The sequence below is a fragment of the Gouania willdenowi genome, chromosome 19 (assembly GCF_900634775.1).
Source record: "Gouania willdenowi chromosome 19, fGouWil2.1, whole genome shotgun sequence".
NCBI classification, from domain to species: domain Eukaryota; kingdom Metazoa; phylum Chordata; class Actinopteri; order Blenniiformes; family Gobiesocidae; genus Gouania; species Gouania willdenowi.
Genome location: NC_041062.1, coordinates 7,662,241 through 7,675,365, shown reverse-complemented (window position 1 = coordinate 7,675,365; position 13,125 = coordinate 7,662,241). Strand labels below are relative to the sequence as shown.

At 38.2% G+C, this 13,125-nt stretch overlaps 1 protein-coding gene across 8 annotated transcripts in view; it reads left to right on the top strand.

Annotated features, from left to right (window-relative positions):
* Positions 1–13,125, top strand: part of tanc2b (tetratricopeptide repeat, ankyrin repeat and coiled-coil containing 2b) — a 179,524-nt gene that overhangs the window by 133,816 nt on the left and 32,583 nt on the right. For all 8 annotated transcript variants that reach the window (XM_028476874.1, XM_028476878.1, XM_028476877.1 and 5 more), the window contains one exon: positions 8,324–8,455. In XM_028476874.1, the coding sequence (XP_028332675.1) occupies positions 8,324–8,455 (132 nt within the window). The remainder of the gene's footprint in view (positions 1–8,323; positions 8,456–13,125) is intronic.

Here is a 13,125-nt window from a genome sequence, read left to right as displayed (position 1 = left end):
TTGCATGAGTCCATGATTCCCACTGTGTTTCCTTTGTGTCACTGGTTCTCCAATGACTTGGCTTTGTGATGCACCATTATCCTTAATAACAAATAATATTATTACCAATAAAAAACTATTATATTTATTTTTGTTGTTTTATATGTTTTTTGAGTCGTTTAGTGTATTTTGCTTTTTGAAGTCATTTTTTTTGTTTTTTTTAGTCATTTTGTTGTTGTGTTGTTTTGCTTTTTAACGTCATTTTTTTGTGTTTCTGTTGTCAATTTATGTTTTTTGGTTCATTTTGTGTGTTTTTGTGTGTGTTTGGAGTCATTTTGGAGAGTTGTGTTGTTTATTTGTTTTTTGTTGTCATTTTGTATCCACACTTTGTCCTACTTTGTTTATCTGTTGTCATTTTATGTGTTTTTTTGAATAGTTTTGTTTATATTTTTTTTCATTTTATGTATTTCATTTGTTTTTGGAGTCGTTTTATGTGTTTTTTGAATAATTTTGTGTGTTTTTGTTGTAATTTTGTATATTATATACAAGTGGGAAATATTAGGAAATATCTCATCATTGAGTGAAAAACTTTGTGCAGTTACAGACAAAAGATTCTTCTTTAACCAAAAATCGGATTTCAAAATAAAATAGGTATCCCAAACTTCACTGTCTGTCAAACTCAATTCTCCACTAAACAGTGAAAAAATTCTGGTCACCATAATTGTAATTGCGTTGTAATTGAACATGGAAAATTGAAAGCGTAATTGTAAAGGAAAAATGTAATTGACCCCAACCCTGGTCACGTCATTGACCTGCTGCTCAAGTTCTGTTGTTTGACTGCGACTGATTCTGATTTAAATCCTCTGCATCCATCTCCTCACTGCCTCTCAATACCCAGATCTGCCGTGGAGAGGCTGGAGAGATGCAGATGATGCAATAAAGTCGAACGCAATAAGATAATAAGTGTAAAAATAGAAATAAAAGGACGTGAGGATCTCTCTAAGGTTTTTAGTCAGGAACAGGTTTTCATTTTGAAGAGCAGCCGATGGATGGATGTGGAAGAGTGAAGGAGAGTTTCATAATCTCTGTTCCCACTCCGTCTCTCCTCCACAAAGACTTATTAGACGATGGGGGGTGGGGGGGTGGGGGGAAGGCTGAGGATTGGCTGGGCTCACACAGCAGTGGAACATCAAAGCCCCAGGCGTTAACCGTTTCAATCCTCCAGAGTGACAGAGAGACCGACTTTGATGTGCTGAAGGAGAGAGAGATGGGGAGGTAGAGAGGCAACCGGAGGGGTGGGGGTGGGGGTTGGTTCTGTTACCTAATGCAGGGTGAGCCGAAGATGGATGAGAAGGAAGCACGAACCAAAACAGAGCAGATTGTTTCTCTACTTTTGTTGCGCTCAAGCTGCTACTTTTATGACTTTGTTCTCTGATTTTTCAGTATTGTTTGACTTAGATGCAGCAGTTTAAAGCACATTTTACCAGATTTGCACAAAACAGTGCAACTTTATCACTGGAACCATGTTTACTTTCGCAGTTTCATTTATTTATTGCAGTTTTAATTTTTGTTACTGGAAGTTGCCCTTTTCAAAATAAGAGTTTTGTTTTTGTGTCATTTTGTATAATTGTCTCTCATTTTGTTTGTGTTTCTTGTTGGTAACAGTTTTTTTATTCATTTCGTGTATATTTCTTGTCATTATGTGTGTTTTTGGAGTCATTTTGCATATTTATGCTGTCCTTTTGTATATTGTTCTCTTATTTTGTGTGCGTTTGTTGTTTTTGTTGTTTTGTATATATTTTTCTGTCTATTTGTGTGTGTTTGTAGCCAATGTGTGTTTGGCGAGTCATTTTTTTGCATTTTTCATGTGATATTGTGTTTTTGGAGTCAATTTATGTGGCATTTTGTATATGTTTCATGCCATTTTATGTAATTTTATTGTCATTTTGTTTATTTTGTTGTACAAAACAGAGCATTTGTGTGTGAATTTGCAAGGTGGAAAATTAGTGTCGAAAGTCATGTGACAGTTTTTCATTGCTGTAGAATTAGTTTTTTTTTTTTTGTTTGTTATTGTACCCAACTACCGGTATATATTTTTATGTAATTGAAGACATGTTTCTTGGTATGTGTAATACATGCTGTATTTGTTTGATAGGTATGTTTCTTATTTGCAAAACAAACAGCATGAGTTTCTTAGTTAATCGTTGGGCATCGAAAAATGTAAAAACATGCTTTGCATGTTTGTGAGGTTTGAACATGTATAGGGATATTACGTGCGTTAATATGACTCCAAAGACATTAATGACTTTGTTCTTCTCTGATTCTTCAGTATTTCACACTGATGCAGCAGAGTTTAACGCACATTTTACCAAACTGCGTCAGACTCTAAAATCGGTGCAACTTTATTGTTGGAGCCATGTTTACTTTTGCAGTTAATGTCCCTGTATATCGTCTTTAAACAAGTTTTCATTCATCCTCACTTAACTGTGTGAACAATTATAGTTAACAAGTTTATTACCTACACTTTGATTTAATTGCCTTGAACTAAAGACTTAGTTTGAAGCGGGCAGTGATTGTACAGACAGCAGATGGAAGATATTAAAGGTTTATAGAATTAAAAAAAAACACTCACACCAATAAAAGCTAAAGCTGCTGGAGACAATGATTTTATTTTTTTTTATTGTGTGGGTCTCATAGATCAATAAATAAATCCAATAACATTTGCATGGAAAGGTTAAAATTACCGCTAGAATGTTTGTTTTGATGTCCACTGTAAACACGCAAGTTTAATGCATTTGTGATAACCACATTGTAATAATTGATCTGAATAATATCCACTGTTAACCAAATGAAAAGGTGGTAAAATGGGATTTTAAAAAACACAGAAATTGGTTTAAAGTTGCAAATTGGAGTTGCCAAACACACGACTACAAACATACGCAAAAGTACAGAAAAATGTATGCAAAACAACAACAAACACACAAAATGAGAGAAAAACAGAGAACGACAGCAAAAATGCGGAAAATGACTCCAAAAACACACAAAATGACAAGAAATAAACACAAACTGAATCCATAAACACTAACCAACAACAAAAAAACACAAAATGTGAAAAAAATTATATAAAACAAAAAAAGACACACAGTTCTTATTTTGAAAAGGGCAACTTCCAGTCGCACCAAATGAAATATGAATGAAAAATGAAACTAAAAGTCTACCTTTTTTTAAAGTTTTGTTTGACTCTTATAAGGAAACATTTCTTGAATTTTAACCTTAATTTTAGATTTTTGAAATGAAAATCAAATAACTCTTGTTTTTTAACATCCTTTTCTGAACAGAAAATTAATTGATCAAAGCGAACACTGACTGTGACAGTAAGTCTTAGCACGACTCAGCAATTTAACCCAAACGAATGATAAATTAATAACACGACACGTCCTCTGTGCATGAAGACAAATAAAAGGCGGGGCCGACGACGAATAAAGAGTAAATCAGGACAAAGTGCAGGAGGAGGAAATCAATAACTATCGTCCGCCTCCTAAATTGAAAACTTTTCTTAAGTGAGCCGTTAATCCAAAGTATTTCATTTAGAGACTTAGGATCTGTTAAGTGCATCACGGTGTGTCTTTTAAATCAATCTCATTTCTGCATTAGTGTGGGTTTTACAATCCCTGAGCAGTGACATAAGGCGGAGCTTAGAGAGATAGATAAGTGTTCTCACCTATTCAAATTATGGATGGAGTTTCAAGGTTTGCATTTATTTTCCATAACTTTAAGCCTAAATAAGCTTTCGACGCATTGTTACTGTGCTTGACCTTTAAGCATCTGGGAATTCTTTTAGAAGAGATTAACCAGATGAGTAATTGCCTTTCCTTTATTAACTATTCATCTTGTTTATGTGAGTGTTGGTACGTTGTTCTTGTATTTCCCAGTCATTCTCTGCACGTTTGGCTCCTCACACACTTTGATACAGTTAAAGCTGCAAGAGACAATACTTTTTTTTTTATCAGATAGACATTTTAATCAATAAATCCAAGATTGTTTGCTCAAAAAAAGATGTAAATGGGTAGAAATTGCTGCTTTGAAACTTTCTTTTGGTCTCCACTGTAAACACTCGGTTTATGAACATTGCTGGAAATGTCACGCATTGCATTGTGGGATGTGGAGTCAAATAATGGGCATGACAAATCGTGAATGTGGTTAAATTGAAAAAAATAAGCAGGAAATATGGTGAAAAGGGGTTAAAATTGACAAAACATACTTTAATATTTAAAGCTACTGTAGTTAATAAGTTTCTGTGTCTGTCTTATCTCTCAATGTTCTGAGATGCTGAGAGTTTTAATGTTGTTTATTAGTGATCAAATCATATTTTAAGCTGCTCGGGACAATAATTTGTATCAGATAAAGACAGTGTGCAGGCCTCATAGATCAATCAATCGATCAAAGATCATTTGCTCTAAAAAATACAGATAGAAAAGGTTGAATAATGGGCATGACAAATGAATGTGAATAAAATGGCAAAAATAAGAGGTTAAAAGTGACATCAATGGGTCAACATATGTGACATTAGGTGGAAAAGTGGTGAAAAGGGTTTATAAGTGCCAAAAATGTCTTAAAAATGAAAAAATCTGCAGATCAGGGGATGAAATTTGATGGAGAAGTGGCAGAAATTGTAGTATTGTAAAAAAAAAAAAAATAGGTTAATATATAGAAAGTTTGGTGTAGTTGCAGAAAAAGGGTAAAAATAAGCAATTATGGGCCCAATGTTCAGAAAATATTCCTAGTTTCTTGAGGGCATCTGGCGACCCCTCCCAGTGTCTCGTGATCTTAAGTACATTCATAAGATGTGTTGCTTAACCCTTAAACACATGAAGACTACGATCTTTGGCTCCTCTGTAATCGAAGCGTTTTGCGCTGACGTTAGCTTACGCTTCACGTTGCATCGGTGCCAAATTATTTGGCTGTTTGAGTGTGTTTATCTATCACGTCTTTGCTGTTAACCACGTCTCACATGAAACCGAAACACTGTCAGCTGTGGCATTTACTGCTCCGTAAATGTCACAATAGACGCCGCTACACTTGATTGACGTCTCGGTTCCTCATTGTTTGTTTGTGTGCGTGTGTGTATGTATATGTGTGTGTGTGTGTGTGTGTTAAAGCTAAAAAAACCAAGTTGTGTCAGCTATTTTAGGAAGCTCTGATACGCTGCCTGACGTAAACAATGGAAGCGATAGTAAACCTCCACCCTGGGAGGAGTGATGATGGGAGTTACTGAGCCTCACCTTCGACACTCAGATCAGCGTGGACATGACAACGTGTCAAACATCCACACTTCCTCTGTGTTTTCGCTCCATTGCCTTCAGTGTGTGTGCGTGTGTGTGTGCGTGCTGTGATGGAGGATCCCAGCAGCTGCTGCATTGCAGGGAGAAACGATGAGCCCACAGATTTGTGTCCTCGCTATCGAACACAACACGAAACACAGACTTTGACCCTCCTATTATCCTCAAATGATACATTTTCTCCATGGGGTCAATCTGACCCCATGGGATATTTGCCTTCAAAAAATTATTTTCAGAACATTCTTGATCAAGTGTTTTGTGTTAGGCACTTTGTTTATTTGTTGAATACATAAATACCCCCCCCCCCCCCCCCCCCCAGCATCCACATCAGGCTAACCTTTTAATGGTAACACTTTTCTACATAAGGCTGACATTACGCTGTCATTATTATGACATGACACCTGTCATTAGCGTCATGAAGGCTGTCATTAAGTGTTGTTCCATACGCTAACCCCACTAGATCCCTCCACCTAAACCAAAATATGCCAACATAGCTCCAAAGGTGTCAGAATTTAGCGAACGACACTAGCGATGACAGCTTTCATGACACCTTATTCATGCTAATGACAGCGTAATGTCAGCCTTTTGTGTAAAACTTCAAGTAAAGTGTTTTTTGTGTTTTCATTTTTTCACTGTGAAAGAGCTGTTCCAAAATGAGGATATTGTGTACTTTCAAATTCACCCCAGAGGAACCCCCAATGTGTGCAATATGCGTTCAGCACATTGAATATGGTTTGGGAAAATTCTGATGTGAATACTGAGGGAAAATTTTACATAGCTAAAACAGATTTGGGTCAAATTGACCCCCAGTGCAACACCAATGTGTGCAATTCAGCATATTGAAAAAAATATCATTACAAAAATGTTATGCTTAATCAATTGTACCCATCAAATTAGGAAAAGTCATGACATGTGAAACAAAAAAAAGAAGTAAACTATTATTTTTTTAATGATGAACATTGAAATGGGGTCAAATTGACCCCAAGGATAATAGGAGGGTTAAGAAGCCCTGAGTCACTCTGAGTGTAGTTGAAGCCTTTTGTTTGCTGCTTTTAGTCCATCAGGGCCAAGCCTCTGGCATTCCCAGCTGCCAGTTTTCCTCCATTTTGGGAAAGCCTTGTGTCTAATTTCTTTGGGTGTCTCACACACACACGCGCACACACACACGCTGACACTTGAAGCAGCTTAGCTCCAGTGGCAGAAGGAGCCGGAACAGAACGGGGGATCAGTGCTGAGGTGGATTGTGATTAGAGCGCCTCAGGTTTTCTCAGCGACTGCAGAGAATAACAGGATATCACAGGAAGGAAAGAAGCGCCGATCCAAAGTCACACCTCACTCCGACTCTTCGAGTTTGACTTTGGATCAAAGAAACCACTTCAGGTAGAGTGTGAGAAACCAAAGCGGCGTGTTTGAACACATCTAATCAGACTTTCCTTTGACTTCTGCCACCAGATTACACATTTAGGTTTAAATAGTAACCTTCAAACGAGCAGGTGACTTTATTTATTCATTCATGGGATACGTTACAATACATGCATGAAACCTGAACGATTCAATACATAATAATGCAATAATATAAAGACACAAAATACTAATTCTCATACTATTAATAATTAAAACGGTAATGTAATTATATTTAAATAGAGCTTTAAAACAGGTCGCAAGTGACCAAAGTTCTTCACAAAATATCAAATAGCAAAAAAAACACGCAACATACAAACAAATGACATCAATAAAATACTTAATTCTTAAGTCAGTTGTTGCGCACCTTCATCCCAGTTACGTACTCTGGGTGGAGCAGCCCTGAATTGTGGCCGTTCCCATTCAAATCTGGCTTTACGCACATTCTCCGGTGTGCGTAAGTTCTTTTCCTCTTACGCGCTTCTAACCCTGGATTAAGTGCAGCGCCCCGATAAGGTGAAACATTATATTGCTCTAGAAACATGGACTAGTTACATTTGAAGCCACACGGACTCGTGCGTCGTGCAGCAGCAGCAGCTGTGATCACTCAGCTGCTGCTGCTGCGTGATTAATTAAAACTCTGACAGACGCAGACTTCTGTCTACGTTGGTCACAGTGATTCAACTATTTTCATAATGTGTCCAACGTAAAGTCACAGTTTGATCCACTACAGAGTGAAACAAGCTGTCATATGCAGATGAGAATGGAACACAAAATGTTCCCACACATATTTTAATGAGGCTCAGGTCTGCGTATTGTGGAAGCCAATAGTTCTGTTTCACTGCAAACATCCCTCTGTATTAAAGCGGGACGCTTGAACTTTATCATTTTCACGGATTTCAATGACATTTACAAGCGTTGGGAAAACTCCATGTTTTGTGATTTCTAGACACCCCTAAAAAATGACACCACCGCCTCCTTTCCTTCAGCCCGCCTTCATTCACAGACTACGCGGTTTTGCTCTACTTACGCGAGGTGGGCGTGTCAGGAACCTGGACCAGAGAATACGAGCAGGAGAGAAGTGTGTAACTGCAGGCGCGCCAAAAAGCGCTTAAATCCAGACGGGAGATTAGACCCCTTCATGAATAAGACATTCGTCTACTGAGCTAATTAATCCTAAGAGACGCCGGACGGCATCTGTCTGACAGAAATGAGAGAATATGGGGCTGAATTTTTCAAAACAATGGAAGCAGGAGTTTGATCACTAGCAAATGATTGTTTAATGCTTAACCTAGCCCTTTAGAGCATCTAATTCAGCCTACACAAGACAGTAAAAATTAAGAGCAAACATGAATTATTGTGTATATTACAAAATCATTCAGTTGTAGATATCTAAAATTTACAAATTCAACAAGACTCCACAATATTTTTATGGGCTCAAAGTTTTCTTGCTCTTTTTTTACCCCCCACCGAAAATCTGCGGCCCACTTTGAATCAAACTGGCCCTTGAACTAAAATGAGTTTGACAACCCTGGTTTATTGCATTTGTTCATGTTTATCAAAGCTAACGCAAGCTTTTCTTTTTCCTTCCGGCTGACAAACAGCCACCAGTTCGGCCCATCTGGAGGACCTGGCCTACCTGGATGAACAGAGGGACAATCCGCTGCGCGCGTCGCTGCGCATGCCCAGACAGAGTACCATCTGTGGGCCGGGGCGCTCCGGGCAGGACCTGAGAGGTGAGCAACATCCCACGCACGAGTGCACCAACATTATATACTATTAAACCTCTAAGGTTATGTTGGAAATATCACACACTGTACTATATACTACAAACTCAATGAGTATATACTATCTACTGTATACTGTAAGTATGATTAGGATGATGAACATTCCCACTGAAGTATACTTCCAACTTTCCCAAGATCTATTTCATATAAAGACACAAACCTGAAGCACACTGAGGCTAAATATCTGTTGATTCTCTACCTTTAAAAAGCTCTGAAAACATTTTAAGTGAGAAGGTGACCAAGTAGAATATCAACATGTGCTCATTTGATCCATAAAACTCACGGAAATACATTTAGTTCCAACATTATCTGAGATTTTCAGAGACCCTCCCTTGTGCTACTGACTAAACTTCCGGTTAACTTCAAAACAAGAGCCCTATTTACTAAAGAGTAAAAAACACTAATGGAAGACAAGAAGAGATGCTTTTATTTTGAAAAAGGGATGTTTGATTTTTAGCTTGAAGCCGCTTCCAGGACCATTTTACATTTTTGATCTAGTATACATCCGGGTACTCCTCGCATACTCTAATGTGAATGCACCATACTAATTTTGACGTCAGACCTAGTATGTGTAGTACGTTAGGATGACATATACAACACAGCCTTAGTCTTACCATGTCGGCTGCATTAGCTTCCCATTCATTTTATTGTCTTTTAAAGAAGAGTAATATTTACACTTTAAGAGTCTGGGATCCGCAATTTTGAATTACAGCAAAGCATCGTGGGTTGAAGAGGTCACATGGGGCGACTGCCTACAAGAAACTCAATTCACCACAATGTGTGTGTGTCTTTTTTGCATTAACACTGAGTGTTAAAATGGGACAAAAAAGTGCCAATTGTTTTCCATCTTGTTTCATCTCTAAGGAAATAATTCTGGTTGGTTATTGTGGGTTTACGTCAGTAATCATCATAATTTGACTTCACTAATCTCATACAGGGACACTAAATGTCCCCTCTGGCTTTCCTGGAGATATTTGAATCTGTAGCTTCCCTGGTGAAGCCTTAGCAGCTTTAGCAATTTCCGCCATCCTCATCAGTGTTGGCATCCCTACCTTATTCTACCAGCTTATGTGTCCCTTTGCCCCTTTTCTCTCTGTAATTAGTGCGGTAAAAATGTCCCAACGCCCCTCAGGCAAACATATGCTTCCCCTTGTGTTTCAAACACCTGTGAAGAAGACCCCACTTGTCTGAATGTTGCTCATGTGAGCTGTGGAGGTTGATGATCTACTTCCACTCAAGGGTTCACTATTGTTTCAACCTTTGCCTTTCGAGGGCCACCATCGTGTGTCAGAAAGCCAAGACCAAACACACCAAATATAAAATAGCTTAGTTTCCTAATATATTGTACAGGTTGTTTGAAGATGTTTACAAGCTCAGAAAATGGACAAAATCAAATATATTGCTTTGAACTCATCAGCAGAAATTTGTTCAGTGTCTGGATCATAGTCTTCGAACCTTACACCAAATGTTCAAAACCAATAGACACAAGAGGGCTCCACTACACCCTCTTGTACTTGTACTTGGCCCCAAAATAAAATTGTAATTCATGAAGTTGGAAGTTATATGAAGCCCAACATAATACACAAAACTCCAAAAATGCACAGTAGTACACATAGTACACAAAATGTCAACAAAGACGCACTAAACAACCACTTCAGCACAAAACGACTACAAAAACAACAATATATATACAACAGGACTTCAAAGACACACAAAATGCCAACAAAATTGCACAAAATGACAACGATAACACAAAAATAGAAAGAAAGAAGAAAAAAAGCCCCACTCTCGATAAACACACAAAAAGGCAACAAAAATTACATTCGCACAGTTTAAACTAATTATTCCCTGTTGACATTATTGTAAATGTTAGTGTGCCTAATCTATTTGAACAAGCTTCTCGTGTTGATTTTATGTAGTTCAGTAACAGTTTAGTGTTTATTCAGTGTTGTATATTTGTTTATTGAATGAGATGTTGAAGTCCTACTCTATTGTGTTGTACATATTTAGATTGTTAAAGGTAAATACTAACAAGTCCAGGTCAAAAACTTGTAGCCGACATCTTAGAATCTCTGAGTTAACTATAGATAAGTTGACGTGTGTCATTTAAATGGTAAATGGTAAATGGACTTGATTTTTATAGCGCTTTATAACCACACTGAAGCAGTCCCAAAGCGCTTTACAGATCAGCTCATTCACCCAATCACTCTCACATTCACACACCAGTGGGACAGGACTGCCATGCAAGGCGCTAGTCGACCACTGGGAGCAACTTAGGGTTCAGTGTCTTGCCCAAGGACACTTCGACACATAGTCAGGTACTGGGATCGAACCCCCAACCTCTCGATCAGAAGACGACCCTCTACCACCTGAGCCACGGTCGCCATTTAAGTGTATGTAATCGACTATTCTCGACTTGTATTTCTAAAACCCGGAGCCATTTGTGGCTTTATGCGGGCCATGCAACTGCTTAAACCCAACAAGCCACCAGGGGGCGCACATAGAGAACTACTCGAGTTCAGATGCTTAATTTTAATGAGTGATTGTTGTGACTGTCATTTGACAGACAAAGCTAGAAACGACATATTCAGTAAGCTATCTCCTTGCTAATGGCTAATTAAAGGTTGAGAGACACAAGTTAATGAGTTACATCAGTTATAGTCGACATGTTGTTCTTATGTTGAATTGAAGCTGACTAAGCTTCATCTGAGTCATAGCATCTCCTCTGCTTGTGCTCGAGATCCTAACAATGGCTACAAAAGCAGTGGAACTGGTCCCAGGAACATTAAAAGATAGTTGACTCATCATTCAGCTCAATCAAAGCTTGTGTTGTAGCATAATAAAAAAAATTACATTATTTCATGTGTTGAGCTTTGCTAGTAATCTTTTATCAGTGCGTGTGTCTCCATTAGCTCCAGTAGATGTAGTGGGAATCTATTTATCCTATTTTGCTGGCATGGAGATGGAAAAATAATAAAACGATAATTGCAGGCAAAAGTTAAAACAAATAAACCAAGAAAATACACTCAGTGACTCCAAAAAACACACAAAAGGACAACATTAACTCTCAAAAGGATGCAAAAATACACAAAATGACTCCAAAAATACACAAAATGAGAAGTCAAGTACAAAAAATTACACCACAAACACAAAAAATGACTAGAGAAAAGCACACAAAAGTACACAAAACAACAGAAAAATGCATTGTGACACCCAAAGTACATAAAATTACAACATAAAAATATAGAATTACACCAAAATGTATAAAATTATGCCAAAAATACACCCAAAATACATTCAATTACGACAAAAGTGCACAAAAATATTCCAGAAACACACAAAACTAGTTTGCTCAAATTCGTTTCCAGGGCGAAACACCATTTTTAACCTTTGACCCAAGATGGCTGACTTCCTGTTTGGTTTTGGGCATGGTCATAATGTAACTTTTTGCTCATCCTGGGGTCAATAATATATGTGGTGAATTTTTTTCGTATTGGACAAACCTGCCGGTCTTGCAGTTCCATTGCTTTTTTTTGTGCCTATAATGAGCGCTGTGCATGCATATTTTACTGATTTTTTTTCATTGCACCAAATTATTAAATTTTACACCAGTTCTGAGGTGTGTACCAATTTTGGTGAGACTTCATGCGTGTTCAGGGGGTCAAATTTAGCATTTGTTGCGGCGAGGAATAATAGTAAATAAAAGTAATTACAATAGGGTCCTTCTGGCCATACTGGCCTTCGGACCCCAATTACACAAAACACCCTACATTTAAACACACAAAAGTACAGAAAATGACAGAAAAATACCCTGTTACACCCAAAATACATGAAATTACAACAAAAGTACACAGGAAGACTCTTAAAAAGTGCTGAAAACGTGTTGGTTATGAAAGTGGTTTGTGGCTCATTAAAGGTAGATAATGCTTGTGATTGACAGCCTTATTCAAACGTATACGCGTGTGATATAATCCCAGAAGCTGAGTGGCCTTTAGTCCGTTTTTTAGCAACACACGAGCTGTCGAAGCTTCTTCTTCTTCTGATGCCAGGCCGTGGAGGGCTGGAGCTGTGCTGCTGTTTTGAGGAGAGTGAGTCACGCTGTGATGGACCTTTTCACGCTCCTGCATTGCCTACCTCCAAGATTTACCACCCACCTCGTGTTCACCACCAGCTCTGTGCTCCGTGCACACACATTCTCTCCCTCGTTTGTCTTCACTTCCCCTCACTTTGTCTCCGTCTGTCAGCTCAACGTCCTCTCAGTTACACACAGGGCTATAGCTCCACTTTAGGATAAAGACAGGTTTGATTGATCAGAACTCAGGAGATGCATCAGTTGGTGCAGTGGTTCTCAACCTTTTCAGCTCACGACCCCCAAAATAAAGGTTCCAGAGACCGGGGACCCCCACTGTAGCTGAAGGTGGTTGAACACAGACCTGAACATTGAAGAACAGTCATGTGGAGACAGGGTCATCTATAAGGGGGAATAAAGGGGAGAGATTTTTGGGGCCCATCCATAAAGTCAGCAAAATAATGGTCCATTGTTCTATGAATCTGTGATAACCACATTTATTTATTGATCTGAATAATATCCACTGTTATCCAGGAAGTTCATTAATATT